Raw genomic sequence first — 23297 nt, 5'->3', positions numbered from 1 at the left:
GACAGCAGGAAGTAGTTTAATATTTGAATCTCTGCCCATTTTCACCAAAAGGCCGGGATGACAAGTTGGGTCCCCACTTCCTATAGGGGTGGAACTCTGGAGAGAGAGGAGGAGACTCTGCTAGGTGAAATTGCAAGGCAGGCGATATCACGAGAGGGGTGGCGTTCCTGCGTGTAGTCCCACCGCCAAGACGTAAACCTTAAAAAGAGAGGCATTTCCCCTCCAGCCTCGGAGCGGCTCGCAGGTCTCCAGGAGCAGTCCAGACCCTATCGCCGAGAAGACCACAATAAAACTGGCACCGCGCTCCCTGGTCTCTCTCGCCTCTTTACTGCGCCTACCTAACAACTTCATCCTCCTCTAACAGGACATGTCTGTGGCACTTGTCACAGTCCATCGCCTGCTTCTTGGTGACCATGGTAACACTTTCTTGCTTATTCCTTCCACCTTTCTTCTTATGCTTCTCAGATTTCTTCACAGATCCTCTTTCTTGGTCTGCCCCTTTAAATCTCGACAGTACTTAGGGCTCAGTCCTTGACCCCCTGCTCTTCTCACTCAATGTATCATCCCTGAGGGACCCCGTCTTCTCACCTGCTTTCAATGATCTTTACATAGTCCTCAAATCTAAGTCTTCAGCCCAAGCAACTCTCACGAGCTCCTTGGACATCACTACCTGGTTGGCTCCCCAGCTTCCTAAACTCAGCTGGCTTCAAATTTGATGCCTGGCATTCTCCCCAGCTCTACCTTACATCCAAATCTCTAGCGACACCAGCACCTTCCCAGCCACTGGGGCCAGACACGGGAGAGCCACCTGAGACTGAGCTTTCTCCTTCATCTCCGGCTCAAGTGCTGTCCCTTCTGCCCCTCCCAGCCATGGACAGTCACAACCCCACTGCCCCTGCCTGCGTCTTCCCTCCACCACTGCCACAGCCTTCTATCTCATCTCCCCTCCCTGCTCTGCACCCCTCCAATACGCCTCAGTTCCGCCTAGAAGCTTTCTACCGTGTATCTATTTAAGTACTGACGACAATGAGTGCTGTGCTAACTATATGTGTAATCTCTTTTGGAATTCTCAAAATATCCTTAGAAGGTAAACGCAATTATTAGTGCACTTCACAGATGAAGAGATTGAAGTAACAAAATTGTGGAGCCTGGGGCCACAGAGTCCTAAACGCTCCTCAGCTCTGTCCTGTGTCTGCATCTGCACAGCCCCGCGGCTCTGGGATAAAGTCACACTCCTTTGCTGAGCGTAGACAGCTCGTGGCTCCTGGCTCTGTGTCTTGCTTCCTCTCCTCTGCATGCACTCCTCGGAGCCATTCACCATGACTGCACACCTCAGTGCATGCTTACTTATCTGGGTCTCACAACATTTTGTGGAGTATATGACATTTTATTGAATACCCATGCTGAAAAGTGCATGTGGGCAGCTCAATTTATTTTTACAAAGTAAAAAAACCTCTGTGACCAGCCCCCAGATTAGGAAATAAATCCTATCAATCAAGACCCCTGCTGCCTTCATCTCCCCAAAGGGAACCAGCAGCCTGGCGCCCAATGCTCTACATGGTACTTTGACTTTTTTTTCTCCCCTTAACTATATACCTGGGAGGTTTTCCATATCAGTAGGAAAGATCTGCAGCCCCAGGCACTGGTGTGTCTGCACAGTGAGCTTTGGCCTGTGGCCTCTGTCTACGCCCATTAAACAGTCTGTCACCTGCATCTGTTGTCTTCTGTGGTGTTTATGGTCTCGTCTCGGTGGAGTCCCCTCATCTTCCTATTTGCCCCTCTCTCCTACTCCCTCTTAAAAGAATGCCGTCCTCTGAGATGTTCTCCCTAGGCATCTCGCAACTCCTGCCCAGGACTGAAGTCTGACAGATGCCCCTGGCTTGGCCTCAGCAAACCAGACTGCTGCCCTCACAGATCTCTGACCCCTCTAGACACTGAGCTCCTGAGGACAGGGGCTGGGCGTATTTACCTTGGATTCTCAGTGCTGAGCATAGTACCAAGCACACAGTAAACTTTTAGAAAGTGTTAACATAGAGGAATGAGTGAATGAATGAATGAGATACACAGGTTAACTGGAGATTCCTCCTCCTTCTCCACCCTCCTTCTCCTTCTTTGGGGCAGTGGGTACTTGGGATTGAATCCAGGGATAATCTACCTCTGGCCAATATCCCCAAGCCCTTTTTTTTTTTTTTTTTTTTTTGGTGGTACTGGGGTTCCTGGAAGCCCTTCTACCTCCGGGCTACACTCCCAGACCTATTTTTCATTTTTATTTAGAAACAGGGTCTCCTAAGCCAGCGCACGCGGCTGGCTTCGAACCTGCGTGATCCTCCTGTCTCTGCCTCCCAAGCGCGGGGATTACAAGCGTGCGCCACCACGCCCGGCATCCCCAAGCCCTTTTATTTTTTTTTTTAATTTTTTTATTTTTTTGGTGGTACTGGGGTTCCTGGAAGCCCTCCTTCCTCCGGGCTACACTCCCAGACCTATTTTATATTTTTGAAACAGGGTGTCTTACGCCAGCACGGCTGGCTTCGAACCTGCGCGATCCTCCTGTCTCCGCCTCCCAAGCACGGGGATTACAAGCGTGTGACACCACACCCGGCAGGCCCTTTTATTTTTTATTTTGAAACAGGGTCTCACTAAGTTGCTGAGGCTGGCCTCAAACCTGTAATCCTTTTGTCTCAGCCTCCCAAATCCTGGGATTACAGGTGTATACCCCTGCACCTCACTAATGCCTTTCTTAGCCTTTGGAAACTCTGTTTTACACATGGTTCTTCTGGCTCATCTGTGTCTCTGCTTCTGGAGATCCCTCCCAGACCCACAAACAACTGTTGTTTCTTTCTTAATCCCTGGACAGAAATATGATTGGCTCCAGAGTTTCAGCATGTTACAATATGTTCCCTGCGACATATGCTTTCCATAAGAGCGTCTGGACTCTGAAATACATGGTGAGAATCTTGGAAGGGTGTGTTGAAAGATGAAAAGGGAGAGAAAAAAAGAAATAAATAGCAACAAAGAACAACTCCCTGGGGCTAAGGAGCAGAGGGAATGTTGGTTTTGATACAAATAAATGGGTTCAATTAATGCATGTTGGTGTTTGCTATTTTGGTCTCAGTTTAGATTTATGCTTTGATACCAGAGCACAGCAAGCCAGCAGGCTATTGGGAAGCGGAGTCTTACTATCCAAATAGCATGTTCTTTACAGGCAGCTGTACATGGCTGGGTCCTGTTTGTATGTTAGTTCACAGGGTGACACACTTTGAAGATAAAATATTTAAGAACTGTTTCTGCCATTATGAATTCCCAGATTAATAAAGCAAATCAGTGTCCCTCCCTCCCTTCCTTCCTTCCTTCCTTCCCTCCTTCCTTCCTTCCTCCCTCCTTTCCTCCCTACCTCCCCTCCTTCCCTTTCTTCCTTCCGATTGAACCCAGGCATATTCTCCCTCTGAGCTTGACCTTCCTGTTGAGTTGGTGGCAGCTAATAGCTTCCTCCTTCCTGAAACTTCCCCCAGGCCCTCCACTATTTCTAAGTCTTTTTTTTTTTTTTGCCATACTGGGGATGGAACCCGGGTGCATTCTGCATTCTACCTCTGAGCTATACCTGCAGCCCTATTTATTTTTCTTTATTTGGAAACAGGGTCTCACTGAGTTGCAAAGGGACTCACTAAGTATCTGAGGCTGTTCGGGAACTACAATCCTCCTGTCTCACCCTCCCAAACGCTGGGATTATACTCGTGCACCACCACGCCCGGCTACATATTTATAGTCTCCCTCCTTCCTCCCAAACCCTCCTTCAATGGTTCCCTTGCTCTGCTTGCTCCATTACTTGCAGTGCTCTGACTGGCTCTGTCCTCTAGGCACCTGCCCTGGGTGACCCTATCCCTGCCCACAGTTGGCTACCAAGGCTCCAGTTTGCTCTGCTGAGTAGGGAGTGTCCCATAGGCCCTTAAACACAACATGCCTAAACTGTAAGTGGCCTTCTTCATTCCTGCTTCCCAGACACAGACAATGTCACCCTGTCCATCCAGCAGCTCCAAACCAAGCGAATGGCCCTGCCAACTCCTCTCACCTACTGCCATAGAGCCCAGTCCTGTGGACTCCACCAGTGCTGCCCCAGCCCCATTCCCCCAGCCCTGCCAAGCTCCGATTCTTCTCTCTTACTTTCCCTCCCCACCTGCGGCCAGACTGACACTGTTCCCCTCTCTCCAGGCTGCCTGGGTAAAAAACATTCAGTGACACATCAGTCTTTTGGGTTCAGTTTCAAACCTCCAGGCCTTGCTGGTCAGCTTCTGCTTTCCTTGTCCTCATGTTCGTCTCCTGCCTACACCATCCACCTGAGCTGCAGCCATTTAGAACCAACGCAACTCCTCTGTGTGCTGTGACAGATCATCACTCTGTTGCCAAGGCTTTCTGGGACGCTTCCTCTGACTCCCTGACTGAGCATATCCTTCTCTGAACTCTCACACCTCCTTCCCTCAACACGTCTTTCTCCTCTCAGTCTTCACTTCTCATGCCCATCTACCCAACAGGCTGAAAGCTACATGCCATAGCTTGCCATGTGGGTAGGGTGTCTAGTTTAACTTATGTCTTCCTTCCCCACAGCAGTGATCAGCACACAGCAGAGAATCTCAACAATTATTCACTGTTAGACAAAGTACATAGACTGCCAACATCAAGTTTTTGTTTTGGCGTAATGATTTGTACCAAAAAGCCATCTCACTAAAACTTATAGAACAAATTTAGCTAATGATAGACATAAATCAAATCCTACCTCATTTTATGTAGCACAGTTAAGGAAAAGAATATATAAATAGTGTTGCTAAGAGGAGCTCCAGGGCTTGTACTCATCCACAAACTCAATGTTGAGATGTTTCCCTCTTGTCAGAAATGCCGTAAGAGTGGTAGACTGAAGCCAATAGTTTCTTTCATTGAGTCTTATTTTTTGTGTGTGACTAAAATGGAGCTGGGCCAGATGACCTCCAAGGTATGTCCAGCTCTCACAGCTCAGGGTCCTGATGGTCCTGGGCTTCACTGAAGCCCAGCATTTCTGCTCTTCGCCCCCAAGATTTCTTTACACCTGCTGTGGATCCCACTGTAGATATCTTTCCAGCCCAGAAGTCGTAAGTCGCTCTATCTACATGGTCAGAGAGTGGACGCCTGGCAGCCAGGAGTCACAGCGTGATTTTGCTGAGTGCTCATGAAATGGAGCCCAGAACCAGGCTGGGCCAACTGCAGACCTTTCTTTGGGAATCAAGACTTGATCTAAAGTAGATAAGGCATAGTCAAAGCTGGGCACTTATGAAGAACTGAAAACTGAAGCATGGCTACTCAGCCATTCACTCAACTAATATTTACTGAGCACCTACAATGTGCTGGGCACCATCCAACATTTTCCTGAGGGGCGAGCTAGTCTTAAAGATGGCCTGCTTTCCTGGTGGCTTTGCAGATCTTAGTTCCTGTCCTTCCTGAAGCTCACTGAGGGGTTGTCTTTGAGTTGCCAAGGATATCTCTTGGTCCCCCTGTGGTTTCTTTAAGTTGCTACAATTTATTGACATCTTAATTGCAACTGAGAGAGTTTCAGCTGCTACTTGCTCACCTCTGCCAGCGGTTGCCTGAGCGTCCTTCCCTCTCTCCTGGTGGGTCTTTTTCTGTTGCCCCCTAAGGTAATGGAGTTCTCCTATCAACCCAAGTCCAAGGCCCAGAGGCAGGCACAGGGGCTTCTGTGAGCCTTTTTCATGAATCTCTTATTTTTTCAATTAAGCATGAAACAATGATGGAAAACTTCTTAACAAGCACACAGAAAAAAAGGTGCAAGGGCCTTGTGCAGCTTCATTAGATAAAACCCACCCTCCTTATGCCATTCCAGCCAAGAATACATCTTGACAAATCATGTCCTCTAGTCAAAACAAGCAGAGGTCCAAACACATGGAACAGATATAAAATAGATTGTTTTCAGGAGACTGAAATCCAAACCACAAATTCCAGAATTGTACTTTGAAAGTGCTGCCTATTAGACATGCTAGTTTTAAATTAAATTAATGTTCTACTGAGAGGGGTAAGATATTCTGATTTATTTATTAGATCACTATCAAGCTTTCCTCTGAGGAACTCATGGTGCTCTGTGCAGGACTTAGGAAAGAGAGCTGGGTGATTTAAGGAATGCCAGGTTCTACCCCGGGCAGTTCTCCCCAGTCCCACAGGACTGCCTTGCCCACCTCCCAGGGCACTCTGCTGTCCTTTTAAACTGGTAGCTTTAGGGACCTGGCCACAGCTCTGTCCTCTGCCCAGGAAGTGAATCAGGCTGACTTGAGACACTGTGAGAATTAAAGGAAGAAGGATCTAGTGTGTGCTCTTCTCCCCAGTGCATCTGGCTGCCCTTAGCAGATTTGATGGAGCAAACCTGGGAGTGGTGGCGCACACCTGTAATCTCAGTATTTGGGAGGCTAAGACATGAAACAAGAGGATAGCAGGTTTGAGGCCAGCCTCAGCAAATCAGAGAACTTCAGCAACTTAGCAAGATCCTATTTCAAAATAAAAAAATAAAACAAGGCTGAGGGCGTAACTTGAATGACCCTGGGTTCACTCCCTTGTACAATCCCTCCCACAAAGAAAGTGCCTGCTGCAACTCCATTTCTTACTAGGAAGTTGTTTGCTTTTGTTTTTTCTTTATATTATTAAAAATGATTATGGACAAACAGCAAGCAGTACTTTTATTAACAAATCCTTTCTAGGCTCACTTATTTTGAAACCAGGGCAGAAGTGTGAATTTTTTTCCCCCAGTACTAGGGATGGAACCCAGGGGCATTCTACCTCCAAGCTATACCACCAGCCCTATTTTTTATTCTTTATTTTGAAACAGGGTCTCACTGAGTCTCAGCTTCTCAAATGCTAGGATTATAAGTGTGTGCCACCACGCCCTGCTGTGAGTTATTTTAATGTCTTCTAGACTGAAGGAAAACTTCTAGGATCAGCCAAACACTGCCCTTGCCTTTTGAGTAGCCAGCCATGTATTTAGGTGGATTGCAGATGTGTTTCCAAAGTGACCATGACAATATTTTCTGCTTCTCATGATCTTGGTCTTTTTTTTTTTTTTTTTTTTCAAGAAGAGTGTATGTCCCCTCCTCTTGAGCCTGAGTGGGCATTTGTGAGCACCTTGACATACTATGGAAGTGATGCTTTTAAAGGCTGGGTCATAAAATTCAATACGCCTTCTGCCTGACTCTTTGTCTCTGGATGCTTGTCTCTGGAACATAGCTGCCATACTGTGAGAGAGTCCAAGAGGAAGAACTGAGGCCCCAGCTCCCAGGTTGGGCTGAGCTCCCAGCAGATGCTCAGCATCAACTGCTGACTCTCTGAATGAGCCACCTCCCCTGAGAGCTCAATCCTGCCCTGTTGAGCTTTTTGCAGAGTGGAGCTTCATGAGCAAAATGCATGGTGTATATTACTTTAAGCCAGCGTTTAGGATGACTTCTTATGCAGCAATAGATAATCAGAACAAGTGAGAAGAACATCTCTGGACACTGATTTATATGGAAAAGCACTGCAAAGAAAGTGATTCAACAAGTCTTAGCCCTAGGTATATGTAGTTCTGACTCCAGTAAGGGGAACATTAAGCTACCTTAACTTCCCTGCTCACAGGGCATTTGTTTGATGCAGGGAATGTGTGTGTGTGTGTGTGTGTGTGTGTGTGTGTGTGTGTGTGTTACTAGGATTGAACCCACAGGCATTCTCTGAGCTATACCCCCATGCCCTTTATACTTTTTATTTTGAAACAGGGTCTTGCTAAGTTGCTGAGGTTTGCCTCAAATCTGTGATTCTCTTCTTCAGTCTCACAAATACTGGGATTATAGGTGTGTGAAAATCTTAGACATGGAGGCAATTTTTTCTTAACTCTTGCTGCTTATAAAAATGTATGTAAATAAGACTGGTTCTAAATACCACTTCCAGGCATCTGAAAGGGAGGCCTTCTTTTCCCTATGGTGTTGAGGCTATTCAAGTGTGACCTACAGTTGGAAAACATTTTGATCCTATGTGTGTACACGGGAGCTACTAGGTTGTGTTGCTTTAACCCACTAGACACAATGGCCTCTGATCTAGCCTGTCTTATTCTTTTCTACTAAAGTACACTGATTACAACCCACTGAACTGATGTCTTGATCCACTAATGTGCAATGGATTGTGTCCGGCAGTTGGAAAAACACTAGTCCGAAGAAAAACATTAGTCTGGAGAAAGATGGCTAATGCATGTGATCAGAACACAGTGTGTGAGCAAAGGAACCCGAGTAAAGAAGATACGCGGAGCCTGATGACCCTTCCCCCTGTGCTTTATGTTACTGGCTGTGACAGCGCACACAGTGCATCCTGTGGGGAGGACTTCTGGCTCCATCTCTCACCGGCTTCTCAGTCTACCCTCAGCTTCTGCATGGTCTATCTGTACTGCCTCAGAGTGGTGCCAGTCCACATCGTTTATGAAACCAAATCTTAGCACTGAGACAGAGCAGGGACAGACCAGCTGCTCGGCTCCCTTCTAGCTGAAGCTGAAGTTCTAGAATCCTCTCACATGTATAGCAGCACCCTAGGCATAGGCAGGATTCCACATGGAAGACTTGGTTCCATCAGAATCTGTCTCTTGGTTTCTTCTTGGCTCAGCACTGACAATTCTTTACACACACACACACACACACACACACACACACACACACATATATATACACATATATACATATATATAAAATCTTAAATTTGTACTCTATTTTTTCACATTTTTTAATTGGTCCAGTATAGTCTCACATCATAATGTGGGTCATGCTGACAATGGCATATATATTCACACAATACTTAGTACCCTCAACCCCCTCCCACTTCCCCATTTCTCTCCCTCCCAATACTGAGTGTCCAGGTTAACAATGTTATATTTACATGTATATACATAGGTGAATGTAGCTTTTCCAGTAATAAACCTCAGCCTTCTTCTTCCCCTACCCTTCCTTCCTGGCTTTGCTGAGGTTTCCCCTCCATTATCTGGAGTCCCTCTGGTATCCCGAATACTCCCTAGCTTGAGCATAATAGATAAAACATATGTCCCTTCTCTTTCTGTGCTTGGCTGATCTCACTTAACATAATGTTTTCCAGGACTTTCTATCTTCCTACAAATGACATCATTTTGTTCTTTATTGCTGAGTAGAATTCCATTATGTATAATTTCCATAATTTTGTAATCCACTCATCTGTTGATGGAGACCTAGGTCGGATCCATATTTTGGCTATTGTGAATTGTCAGTACGACAATTCTTGAGTGAGAAAGGGGGAGGCCAGTTCCAGAGGCACCAAGCAGGGCAGTGAGTGGCAAGAAGGACCAGAGCCACATCCCCCGGCTGCAGGTCCAGAATGAAGGAGAGAGGGGTAGAGGCAACTCGGCAGCAGCGCCCCCGGGCCTGGGGCCAAGTCCCAGTGAGCAGACAGGGCGACAGACGAGCCCTGAGACCGGAGAGGCCTCGCGTACGTGCCTGTCTCGGTGACCAACCCAGACATGGACTTTCTTTGTGAGGTACACAGATAATGGAAAGAGAAAGTATTTGTGCTAATGAATAATTCCAAAGAAAACCAGAATTAACAACATATGAAAATTTAACTTCCAAGAACATGGCTGGCAGCTTCCTGGAGTCAAGAGATGTTGTGGTTAGGAGCATGAGCTTTGGCATAAGAGTGACTGAGGGACAAATCCTGGTGTCACCACTTTCCATGTGCTTTTTGGAAAACACCTGAGAACGGAGGAGAGCGAGACACGATTTCAGTCTCCCATAAGCTCACATCCCCTGCTTAACCTTTCCAGGCCTCGGTTTCCTCATTGGTGAAACAAGGATAATGATCAGACCTACCTCTAAGGGTTGTTGTGAGAACTAATATGAGCGTGGATAGAAAGTTTCACAGACCCCACAGTACCTCTGATCACAGTTACCTTTGTAACTTTGGGTGGTGAGAAGTGATGGAAGACAGGACAAAGGAGTCTGTTAAGTGTCCATGACCACGTTAGACTCCATCGGCATCTTACATCTCCCTCTGTCCAAGGAGCTTACAGCAAAATGCAAGTTTCTCTCGATGACTTTACCTCCATCACAAAGAAGTAGGTCTTTGGGAAATTATAGTTAGCACCTCAAAACTCCTATTGGCTGTTGTTCTTTATGTTTATCCCAATTATGTCCAAATCCAAAACCCAAGGGTCAGATGTAGCTTTCTTTGCTGAGCTGTATGGAGTTATGGGAAAAGGCTGCTACCAAAATCTATTTAGAAATAAAACAAAACAATTCTCCCTGGGGGTGCTGGAGTGGGGAGGGCTTTGTGGACAGCCAGGGTGTCCCCGCCCTCTGCAGGTGGGTGAGATGCTAAGAGTAGAGGCCTTGCAGCCGAAGTCTCTTCCTCTTCTTCCTTTTTCTTGGGTTGTACTGGGGATAAAACCCAGGGCCTCATCCTATTCATGCTAGGCAAATGCTCCACCATTAAGTTATAGCCCTATCCCTTTTTAAATTTTATTTTAAGATAGGGTCTTGCTAAGTTGCCCAGGCTGGCCTCAAACTTATGATCTCCCTGCCTCAGTCTCCTGAGTAGTTGGAATTACAGGTATATGCTACCATCTGACCACCTAGCTCAGAATCCTTCTTAATCCACTCCATGAACATCTCCCTCTGAGATCAGCCTTCAGGGACTGTAGTGTTTCTGCACAACCCTAACAATGGGGCTGTGAACAGGGAGAAACAGGCAGCTTCCCAATGCTGATTCCAGTGGTTCTAAATTCTTTCCTAGGCAATGTGAGTTTGGACAGTGAAGTTTCTGGAAGAGATGTAGAGAACATATCATGGAGTTAAGAAGGCTAACTTTAAAATGTGATGTCACTGATTTCATGAAACAGTGACAGAAAACACATGTGTGTAGCCCTCCAAAGCACGACTGTGCACCTTACTCGCTGTGCTCAGGCCAGAAGAGGCTGCGTGAAGCTGTGAGGTCAGGCTGCTCATGAACAAATGGTAAATAAAGACTGCCTGATTTTAGAAGGGCTGGAATACTGACCACGCTCCATGGTGAGCTCTGGAAGGATGTGTCGTCCGTTAGCATGTTAACAACCAGTGATGCTGGACTCCACGTCAGCAGTGAAGCTTGTCTGACCCAGTGTTTCCCATACATATGTGATCACAGAGCCCTTCTACTAACAAGCAGGCCTGTCATCCAAGGGAACTCACTGGACAATGAGCCAAGTCAGGGTCTCCTGTCACTCCTCAGAGGCTGGGAAGCACATACAGGTCTTTTGGGCGTACTGACCAGGACCTGACAGTCCATATTTGTCATTTAGTCTCTTTTCAGGGGTCATTTGTGAGGAGTAGAGTGCTCAAGCAAAGAAGACTGGAAACCATGACTAGCTTGGAAATTTCTGTACAGTTTAACCACCACCAAAAGATCCTTAGGACGAAGAACTACTCAGCAACTCTGGGCTTACATTTGCATGGGAGCTTATTTACTCTGTTAGTAAATTCATCTGCATTGCTTTTATTAAAAAGAGGGGGGAAGAATAGGCAGAAGGGAAAGAAATAGGTAGAGGAGTAGGAGGAGAAGAAGGAGGAGGAAAAGGAGAAGACACCAGCCAGGCGTTGCAACAGAAGTTGCCTGTAATTGGGAACAGCAGAACTGCATGTCGTCCCGTGGGTTTACTGCTTGGTGTAGAGTCAGATTGTCTGGCGTCTCCTCTGGCTTTTGGAGTGAACTCGTTTTCCTGGAATATGCATTTATTGAGCACTGAAAGGCCAGATCTTTTATGCAGATTAATTTACAATTTCAAAGAGTCTTTGAAAACTGGCAAAACATTCTGTTATTTCCAAGAGTTATTACTACTGAAGTCCTGGCATAGCCTGGTAGGTCAGCCTGTAATCTTGTTTAGATCCTTTTTAAATTTAGAAACTTTATAGTGGGTTAAAAATAGATCCCATTTGTGCACTTTTTCCTCCTTTTCATCCTCACTTCAAGGGCTGTTCAATCATTTTGACCTACCCTAGACATGAGCCAGAGAAATTCTAGCACTTGTCACCTAGGAGTCTGCAGGACCCAAACAAAAGTCACTTCCAAACAGGTTTGGGGGTGATGTCAGACATGCGACTGTGTAGAGCTGCTCACTCTCAGAGCAAAGACCTATGACTAAGCTTGGTAAATAGTATATAGGTTACAGTTACACAAAAATATGGGCTCCAAGGAGAGAGGTTTCCAGAGCGCCCTCCCAGAGACCTCGTACATTCCACCTTGGAGGTACACGTGGGTGGGTAAAGATCGTAGTGCTCAGGTCAGAAGAGGCTGCATGAAGCTGTGAGGTCAGGCTGCTCATGAAAAAATGGTAAATAAAGACTGCCTGATTTGAGAAGGGCTGTGATACTGACCATTGTCTGAATAGCACAGCCAGGGCAAGGGTGCCAGTGTTTTCATGCCCAACAGAGGGGATGTTATTCCACTCGGGCTTTCCTCCTCTTGGCTGCTTACCTTCATGAACATGCTGAACCCAGTTTTAAGAAGATCAGTGAGGCCTGAGGACACATGTTCAATATCGATGGGATCTGGCTTCTCAGGATTAAATATTTCCTCCACAACCTGCTTCAGTAGTGGCCTATAGGTCGCCTGAAAAGACAAAACAGGGTGTTGTAAGGGAAAGCACTGGTTTGCTTTGTCTGGAGAAAGGACAGCTTTATCTACATCAAAGGAAGCAAAGCAAGTTTATTTTGATACTGAGCAACGGCTGTGTGTGTGTGTGAAGATAATACTGAATTTTTCAGTAAACTCTCACCCCGATGCCTTAGAACTCTCATCTGCCATTCACATCTCTTTCCACAAGCAAGTATCTCTTACTTATAATTGCAGTATGACTAATTATTCAATCTAGATCGAAAGTGACAATTTTATGCATGAAGTATGCTGGAAAGCAAAGTCCTGTCATTTGATATAAACATAAATAGTCTCCAGATTTTGCTAAAAGTTCTTAGAATTATGCTTCCTCTGCAAGGAACGCGAATGTCTACTTACAACATGCTGTCAACAACCAAGTTTAGAGCAATCCCTCCTCCCTCCACAGAGCTCCACTCCAAGTATGACTTGGCCAAAAAAAAAAGCTAAGATGACAAATGGAATCTGACCGTGGTCAGGGCAGGGAGCAGGCCACAGACACAGTAGGAAGGTCAGTAAAACCAGGGCGATGGTAGTTTACAACAACTCCTATACTTTGATTCATGATGCGAAGTGCTCCCCTTTTCCGTGACCTGGACAACCGTCCGGTATTTGGGTTGCACTTGAAGGCAGTGCGTTGACTGCTGCTCTTTCTAAGCTTGTTTCTCCCTGCCTCTTTCTCAACTTCTTCTGTGTCTTCCCCTCTCATTAGCTGGACACCTTCCTCCCAGTGCTGTGCTGCCTCTGCTGCTCTGCACACATCTAGCACAGCATCTGGCAAATGTAGATGCAGTGCAAAGACAGAAAAGAAGGTGTCCCTCTGTTTTATGCACTCTCTGTTCTATGATCACCCCCAGAAAAGCCAGGTTATTACAGGGCACTGTTGAGACAGTCTGTCTCTGACTCTGGTTCTTTCTTGGCACTGACCAAACAGGTAACTTGCCCATCACCATAGTCATGGATGCTGAGTATATCAGCTTCATCTTGCTCTTCCCATGGGCATTTTTAGCTTACTTTTTCCTTTATTCCAATTCTCTTCAAATATCTTAGAACTATAGCAAGATACAGACCTTTAACATATAAAAGACTCTTCATAGTTGGGCATGTTGGCACAGGTCTGTAATCCCAATTTTTGGGAGGCTGAGACAGGGTTACAGGTTGGAGGCCAGCCTTAGCAATTTAAAGAGACCTTTAGCAATTTGGTGAGACCCTGTTTCAAATTCAAATAAAATGGGGTTGGAAGTGTAGCTCAGAAGTAGAATCGTCTGGGGTTCAATTCCCAGCACAACACACACACACACACACACACACACACACACACACACACACACACACATCACCCATCAGGAACACAGCTGCTCTAGTCCTTCTGGGTAAGACGCAAGGGAATCAAGCTTCTGCTCAGTTGAGGATACCATTAAACATGTTGATGCTTCTTAGTGAAGCAGACCATTGACTTCATGATTAAGTGATTATAAAGGTTAAGCATTGAACAGTAATGCTGATAAGACAGGAATTTTATAAAGCCATGGGTCAATCCTGCTCATAATAAAAGGAATTTGAGTTAAAGCTATACCAAGAAACGTATCTCGAAACTTAGATGGGCAGAAATCCAAACATTTGGAAACGCACACTTTTGATGAGGCCACGGGGTAACAGGCTCTCTCAGAGCCCGCTGGTGCAGGGGTAGAGAGAGCAATTTGGCAACGCCCACAAAAATCACAAAGGCATCTGACCTAGCAACTCCACTTCCAGAAGTTCATTCTTTGGACTTGCTCATGGATGCAAATGAGATTCATAACAGGCTGTTTATTGTCTGAAATAACAAAAGATGGGAAGCCACCCAAGTGCCCATCAATAGGATAGCTGTTTAATAAGAGGTGCAGGTACAGGGAGGAATGTTGGGGAGATGAAGAGGGGACTCTGCGCTCACATGGCAGAAACAAGGTGCAGAGCAGGGTTGAGTGCAGGCGGGCAGAGTGAGCGGCCAGGCAAAAGTGGCGCGGGGTGGGGGCAGGGCAGTGTTGATTTACTGAGTATGTATAAACGAACTCTGTGTGGCCCTCAAAGACTCCTGCCAGCGGTGCTCAAGGATGGGTACCAGAGGAGCGACAAAGATGGAAGGAAGGCTTTCCAGTGCATTGCTCTTTTTTTTTTTAAGTTTGGTTTGAAATACTGCTAGGAACAATAAGAACAAACAGTAAGAACGATTTTACTTGTTATATATTAGTAAAGTATCACTTAGGCATAGAAAAGATATTGGGGTAAAGCAATTCTATTGCTTTAGGAAGTAGGAAGGTAGGAGCTATGTTCTTATTTTCCCAAATTTTCCAAATTAAAAGGTCCTCTTGTAGATTCATGAAATAATCCAATAAATGCTATTTTTTTGTGGTACTAGGAATTGAACCTAGGGCATTCTACTTCTGAGTTATACCCCCCAGCTCTATTTTTATTTTTATTTTTATTTATTCATTCATTTATTTTTTTGGTGGTGCTAGGGGTGGAACCCAGAGGCTTTCTACCTCTGGGCTATACTCCCAGACCTATGTTTATATATTTTTGGAAACAGGGTCTCACTAAGTTGCTGAGAGCCTCACTAAGTAGCTGAGGCTGGCTTCAAACCTGTGCGATCCTCCTGTCTCAGCCTCCCAAGCATGGGGATGACAAGCGTGCGCCACCACGCCCGGCTTTCATTCTTTATTTTGAAATGAGGTCTCACTAAGTTGCAGAGGGCCTCACTAAGTGAGGATGGCCATGAACCTGTGATCCTTTTGTCTCAGCTTCCCAAGTACTAGGATTACAAGTGTGAGCTATCACGCTTGGCTCCCATAAATACTATTTTAAATACTAAAAATAAAGGCCATGAAGTGGCCCTTTAGTTCTACAAGTACTCTTCTTTGAGCCAGTCATCTGGAGGGCACTTCTATCATCTCAGCCTTTCTGGACATTTACTCTCTTAAACTTAATTTTTAATCTCGTTAAAGCTTCTCCCTGAAAGAAAGTCCTTGGGCAAACATTTTGCTACCTTATCAGCAGTATCACCAAATATTAGGCTACTCTTTTATTAGTAATAGATTCCAATTTTCAGCCAAACTCGTTATCAATTGGCGAAAAAGACTGTGTCCTCCAGCCTTCTTTACAGGGAGGTGTGGCCATGCCGCCACGTCCTGGGCAATGAGATATAAGTCAAAGAGTCAGCTGAGGCTTTCAGAAGTCTCCTTTTTAAAATAAATGTGAATGCCGGGCGTGGTGGCACACACTTGTAATCCCAGCATTCTGGAGGCTGAAACTGGAGGATCGAGGTTCACGGACAGCCTCAGCTACTTAGTGAGGCCCTCTGTAACTTAGTGAGACCCTGTTTCAAAATAAAGAAAAGTAGGGCAGGGAGTGTAGCTCGGAGATCGAATGCCTCTGGGTCCCATCCCCAGACTCTCAAAATAAAAAAAAGAAAAAAGAAAAAAGAAAAAGAATGTATATGCTCTTCTCCCCCTTCTCTCTCCTGCTGCCAGGAATGTGGAAGAGATGCCTGGAGCCCCTGCAGCCGCCTTGACAGACGGCTACTCCTTAGAGGTGGTGGAGCAGGGGGCTGCCGAAGCCTTGGTGAGTGACCGTTTGTAGAGGTGCAATGACCAGAACATAGACGGGCTACGAGAGGACTGACTTCACAGGACAAATAAAACTTCACATGTTTAGGCTGCGGTTCTTTAGATCTCTGTTACTGAACTGAGTGGAATTCTGATATAAAGCATGAAGGGAATATAAAGACATAAAAGGCCATTCCTTCCTTCCAGGAACTTGTAGCTATTTGTTTTATTAGCCTATATAAAAACTGGTTATATAAAGTAACTTTAAGCAGAATTATAGAGGAATACACATGGGCTATCATATTTAAGAGAGCAGACTATATATTCCCTAACCCACAAAAAAATTAGAAGGGCTGCTGTCTTTTTATAAGAAGGAAGAGTTGCAGTTCTAAGGAGAGAGCTCAGATCCAGGACAAAGATGGCTCTGTAAGCTAAAACACCTTGCTCTGCACAACACTGTGCCAGGCATGGTACGCCAGGTAACAAGGTCATTCTCGGGGCTCCAAAGCCCCCATGGCAGATGGGGAAAGAGAAGAGAGAGTTTGGAAGGAATAGGGAAAGCAGGTGTGCTGGGACCTCTTCCTCTCAGCTTTGGGAACTGAAGCCCCGGAAGCACACCCACTGAGCGGGGCTCCCTTTGGGGTGTAAGCAAAGATCTGCAAGCGCATTCCCTTGACATCTTCATCCTTGAGACTCTGTGATCACTCTATGCTATTGGGGAAGTTGGTAATATTTTTTATTTAATTTTAAGGTCGTTGGTGAACATTTATTTAGAATGAGGAAATAAATCACAATTTAAAATACGGAAAAGTCACAGATAACAAACACATCACATAATCCAGAAAAATGACATGCATGTTCTTACTAATTGCCTGGTATACGCTGACAATATTAATCTCTTACAGTTTGGGGTTGTATCCTCTCTACAATTTTGGAAGCTCTTTTCTAGACTCTATTCTATGATGCTGGTCTTTGACTTTGCAAACCACATTTGTGCTTGGCTAAGCTGGTCTGCTAGACTCTGCAAATGGGGGGCGCTAGAGGGAGCTTGGAAGGCAGGAAGTGCTAGCAGGAGCCTCTCCCTGGGGTGGCTTCTCCCACCACCACTCTGGCAGTGGCCTGCCCTAGTTGAGGTTGACTTTCTGGACTTTCATCATAGGCTCCAATGAATTACTTTTCTTGTTTAAGCCATTTCAGCTTTTTGCTTTTTCTCTTTTCACTTATAGTAAAAAAAAATAATAGAAGTACTGTTAAAGAGAAGTCAATAGCTCTGTCACATAAGTAATGTTTAGGGGAAAACACTACATTTTCTATTAAAACAAGTAAGTACAAAATGACTATACAACATTGTGTATTTTATGAGCACAAATTTGGAAAGACTTTTTCAGGTATAAAGCACTATTTATCTTATGCCTTAGCAAATATATTTAAAATGTTTCCAGTTAGAGTTTTAATGAGAACCTCTGGCTCCTTCCTTTCAGCTGCTTAGTTGGGATTGTTTTATGCCACAAATCATGTCACTGAAATTTATTATTATTATTATTATTATTATTATTATTATTGTTATTATTATTTTGTGGTACTGGGGATGGAACTCAGAGGCATTCTACCTCTGAGCTACATTCTCAGCCCTATTATATTTTACTTTTTTATTTGGAAACAGGCTCTCACTAAACTGTGGAGGGCCTCATTAAGAAGTTGCTGAGGCTGGCATGAACCTGTGATCCTCCTGTCTCAGTCTCCCAAGTACCTGGATTACAAGAATATAATATCATGCCTGACTGTCACTGAAATTTGATGGGAATGAACCGCCATGGCAGTGGCTTCTCGGATGAGAATCTTGCCTCTCACGAATCATCTGTTTATCAAGGAGCTAAGGACAGTGCAGAAGATGACATGAAGACAGGTGTCATTTCTCTGAAACTTTACCCAAAGTTTTTTTTTTTACATGTTAAAGACCAAAGGGAGATGTGTCATGTAGTTTACCTCAATATTAAGAGGGTCAGCCATGGTAATTTAATTTTCTTAATCAAATACCTTCTTCCATTTCATCTTTTTTTTTTGAAGGGGGTCAGAAATGTAGACAATTTTGTTCTTTCCTTTCCTCTCTTATCTTTCATTTCTTGGTTATAGCACATCCAGTCTGAGTAGCAATGAGAAGTCTGTGTTCTACATGATCATTCGGAGTCCCAGGTTCCTCACAATGAATGGACCACCTTCCCTAGGGCACTGGGGCCCTACCCTGAAGACTCTGTACCTCATTAGCAGGTGATGGCAGAGAGTGAGAGAGAAACAGTGACTATGGAGGATTTCCAGGGAGATTTTATGGACCTGGCTTGAAAACGTGTCACCTCCACCCATAGTTCTTCGGCCAGAGTTAGTCACAAATCCACATTTATATGCAAGGGAATCTGAAACATATGGCCTCACCATGTGCCCAGGAGGACAGGAATGGAACTTGGGAAACACATAGAATTGTTTCTGCACAGACACACTGTAAAGTTTGCTTTGAAATATTAATGCAATCTTTTCCTTAACAACTGGCATGTGTGAGCAAAGGATTATTAGACCGTTTCCCCCTTCTGCCCAGGCATTTGACCTCTGATTAACTTTCTGGCTCTGTTTCTCTGGAAACCTGATAAAGAAAGAATGTCAAACTATTCAGCCAGGCAAGAGTGCTTATGGCCAAAACGACCCCTGCTTGGTAAATCACATTAGACTGGGGAACTACAAATATTTGAGGGAAAGCTGGCTTCTCTTAGAGTGACGGCACTTGAATCATACTTGGGCATGTCCCTTGGAGGAGTGATGGCAGCAGTGCCCATGGAGTTGCTGCTGAGCAATTAGCCCCTGTAGGGTGTGGGGTTTAAGGCCAGGGGACTCCTGCACCACCCAGTGTCTTAGTCCTTTCATTCCTGAGCTTTACCCCAGGACCAGGCCATATAGCTCCTTAAGAGCTGCATGGACTGTTGCCTGCTTCATGGACAGTGAAGGACTACTCCAGGGAAGAAAAATGCCTGGTACCTGATGGCAAGCTCTGTTCCTGTCCCAGGCAGGCTGGGGTTGAGTGGAGTCGTGACCACAGAGCCAACTTATCTATTAGGCACAAGACACATAGCATCATGGGCCCACATTACTTTTCAGGGCTTATGAAAATGCCTTGTTTATATCAGAAAGAAAAAAGAACTTCTGGGATCAAAGTAATGGTTTGACATAAAATAGTAATAGATTTGCTTTTATACCATTATAATCGTATCACATGCATTTTAATATTTTTCACTTTTATATAGCAAGGGGTTCACAAGACAAAAGTGCCCAGGCCCATGAGGATCACCAGGGGCCTTGTGTGATGGTCTCATGAGGCTAAGGTTGGTAGAGCCTAATGAGACACCCTTTTACAGATGAAAGAGTCAAAGTATCATAAAATTAAACTCATATCAGAAACCATTTTCTTTTCCTTCTTTAAATAAGTAATGTCTTCTTAAGAACAAAGTAGACTTTAAAAAAACACCACATTCAAACAAAATATAGAAAATAAAACATTCACATATCTATGTCTCTGGGTAATTCTGTGGTTGAGATAAATAAGGTGTGGTTAGGTCTACAAGACGTTCTGGTGTTATACATAACAGTCTAACTCCAGTATCTCCCAGAATTTGGTGCACTTTAAAGATGCCACAAGATATCAGTTTCCAAGACAACCTGAATTGTTGCCATGGTGCCATCCCATCAAGTGGGCCACTGACCTCGCATTTGCTGGTTGGTGTGTTGCTGAGAAGTAGGATGCACTTAGTCCTGCCCCTGCCTCTTCCATACAGCTGACCCTAAGCACTAATGTCTCATAAAGACTAGGCTTGGAGAGGGTACTCATTTTGTTTCAATCCAAGACCATGCAGAAGAACATCTGTTCCAAACTGCTTGTGGTTTTGACTCCTCACGGCTTATTTATTTTTATTTTTTGATATACTATGACTGATTTCTTTCTCCTTTTATCTTCTTAAAGAAAATTCTTTGTTTGCAGATTTTAAAAAGTTTTGTCTATCTATTCATCTATTTATCCTTCTACCCAAAAAAGCACATTATTTTACATAATTTGAACAGTCTCTTCAGCTTCAATACAAGGAAACCAAAGCCTACGGCTATTAAAGCATGTGCCTGAGCTTACGCAGCCAGTTAGGAGTAGTCAGGACAGTGCCACATTCTTGTGGCCTTTAGTGTAGTCCTATCCCACACTGACTCTTCCAAAAAGGCCACTTAGCAGAACTGATGTTAGGTAGATAAAGTCAGGAGAGGAAGAAGAGATTACCCTGGGATGGAAACAGCTGGTGGCCAGTGCTGAGCCTGAAGACTGTTTGGAGAGCCATAGTTCACTGGGCACAAGATGAATCAAGCCTCCTTGGGCTCCACTGGCTCTATATGCTCTCATTCAGTGTGCCAGAGGCAAGAGGCAGCACGCATCTGTGCAGTTTTCTCCAGCACAGCTCCCCTCTTGGAGACTTATACAAAAGCCTGTCATGCAAGAGCCATCCGACATTCCCTTGGAAGGGCCTCCTGAGTTCCTTGCCCGGAGACATCCACTAATATGCTCCTGATGCTGCAGCTGAGGACCAGTGGCACACCAAACACCATGGCGCTGGCGAAGGAACCTACACCTCCCATCAAACTGGGACATGTGTGAGAAGAAATGGAGGGCTGGAGGACCTGCTGGATGGGCACCAAGGGCTTGGGCTTCTGGTCACCAGGGTCCACCCACAAACAGCTTTTTCAGACAAGCGGATGTCAGCACTAAACCTCTTGGATACCCAGCAGTGAGAGGATAGTCAGCTTGGGAAGATTGCCCTTTCTGTGTAGCTCTCATCCTGACAGAGATGGAATGCTGCAAAAAAAAAAAAAAGGACAAAGAGAAGGCTTCTTCAGCTCTGCAGTCATCACTGCAAACACCCAGGTAGTGCTGTTTAAGCATCAGATGTCCTCCTGAGAGTTGTATATATGTTAACTTTCCAAATCATTAGAGCCTTTTTGGGAGACAGCTACTGTTCTGAGCTCCTTCGCTCCTTCTTACAAAGGAGGAGCCAGATACAGAGGTGAAGTGATTTGTCTGTGATCACTCAGTTAAAAGGGGATATAGGTGGTCTACAGACCCAGATGCTCTGGCTCTAAAATCTGCTGTTGACGTCTAAAATGTGCTAACCTCCTTCTCACTAAAAATGAAGAACATGTGAAATGCCATTCTGGATTATATTCATCCACCCACCTACCTGCCCACCATCCAGGAGGGGCAAGCCCTGAGCCTGTCCCTATAGATCCATGCCAAGCAAGCACAGAGGCTGCCCCCAGTTATGTGGCACACTCTCCAAGTCCAGAGCTTCAGCAGCCTCCTGGTCCCCATCACCTTCTCTTGAAGGTGGCAGAGTCCTGGCTCCCCTGGAATGGCAGACATGATGTTCTGGACTCACTGTGCAGGTGTGGTCCAGAGCCCCTTGCCCGGCTCTTCCAGAGGTTTTATAACTCCTTGTAGTAAATCACAGTCTCCATCAGATGGCTGGAGTGGGGTCTGCTTTCTGCAGCTGAACCCTAACTGGCACATTTTCCTCACAGGATAATGGATGAAGAGAAAATAAGAGGCACCTCTTGTGCAGGTGGGGTCAGGAGTAGGTCTGAGAGTTAGTATATGTGGGTCAGAGCACGGGAGGGTGCTGGGAGGACGCTGGGGTGGCAGGGGCCCCAAGACCCAGGCAGGGAGCCCAGAGAACAGCAAGAGCAGGCCTGGAACAGGAGCAGGGGCCAGACCAGGATCTCTCAGTTAGATTCTATGTAGTACAGCGTGATGCTGGATAGAAAGCACAAATTTCTCTTGGAGCCACACAGCCAAAGATGAAACTGGGAGAAAGATGAACAGAAAATTGCTCAGCCAAGTCCTATCTTCAAAACCAGACACAGATGGACTATGCCTCCAGTCTATAGCTGTACTTTCCCATTTATGCATACTCTGTATCCCAATTCATCCTAGGATCTGTAGTGAAGATATGCATTACACTAAAGATGTGCTTAACAAATATTTACTAAGTAGCCACTAGGTATAAAACATCTCTTCAGACACTGAGAAGATGGCAGTTAACAGAACAGGTCAGCATCCTTGTCCTCGCAGAGTCTACACCTGTAACTAATTTTTTTTTTTTTTTTTTGGTGGTGGTACTGGGGTTCCTGGAAGCCCTTCTACCTCCGGGCTACACTCCCAGACCTATTTTTACATTTTTTTTAAAAATTTGGAAACAGGGTCTCCTAAGCCAGCGCGCGCGGCTGGCTTCGAACCTGCGCGATCCTCCTGTCTCTGCCTCCCAAGCGCGGGGATTACAAGCGTGCGCCACCACGCCTGGCACTAATTGTTTTTTTAATTTAAAAATACTTGAAAATCTCAAACAGGCAAAAATGGTCTAGAGTCCGAAAGGTTTTGCTCTCAATAGGTGAATATAAAGCAAGAAGCTTCCCACCCACCCCACTCTTCCCATCCCTACAAGGTATCCATTATGAAATTTCCTGGTTTTGAAGGCTTATTAAACATAATACATATACCTTTTCTATTTCATTATATATAACCTATATTACACACATACGTGTGCGTGTGTGTGTGTGTGTGTGTGTGTGTGTGTATTTTATACTGGGGAGTGAACCCAGGGGCATTCTACCTTTGAGTATCTAGCCCTCTTTATTTTATTTTACATTTTTCCTTTGAAACTGGGTCTCACTCAATTGCTGAGGCTGGCCTTAAACCCACAATCTTCCTGTCTCCCAAGTACTGAAATTATAGATGTACATCACCACACCTGGCATATTTTATTATATTTTTACAAAAATGGAATAATGAGCTAGGCGTGGTGGCACACGCTGATAATCCCAGCGCTTGGGAGGCTGAGACAGGAGGATCGCACAGGTTCAAAGCCAGCTTCAGCTACTGAGTGAGTCTCTCAGCAACTTAGTGAGACCCTGTTTTCAGAAAAAAGTATAAAATATGTCTGGGAGTAT

The 23297-nt window shown here is 45.1% G+C and overlaps 1 protein-coding gene across 2 annotated transcripts in view; it reads right to left on the bottom strand.

Moving 5' to 3' along the window:
• Positions 1–23297, bottom strand: part of SCFD2 (sec1 family domain containing 2) — a gene marked incomplete at both ends in the record, with an annotated part of 435303 nt that overhangs the window by 16652 nt on the left and 395354 nt on the right. For both annotated transcript variants that reach the window (XM_080698111.1, XM_080698112.1), the window contains one exon: positions 12514–12648. In XM_080698111.1, coding sequence (XP_080554237.1) covers positions 12514–12648 — 135 coding nt within the window. The remainder of the gene's footprint in view (positions 1–12513; positions 12649–23297) is intronic.

This window comes from Muscardinus avellanarius (assembly GCF_963383645.1).
Source record: "Muscardinus avellanarius genome assembly, chromosome: 6".
Taxonomy (NCBI): Eukaryota; Metazoa; Chordata; class Mammalia; order Rodentia; family Gliridae; genus Muscardinus; species Muscardinus avellanarius.
The sequence above is the reverse complement of the archived record's forward strand: the minus strand, read 5'-3'. Positions and strand labels throughout refer to the sequence as shown.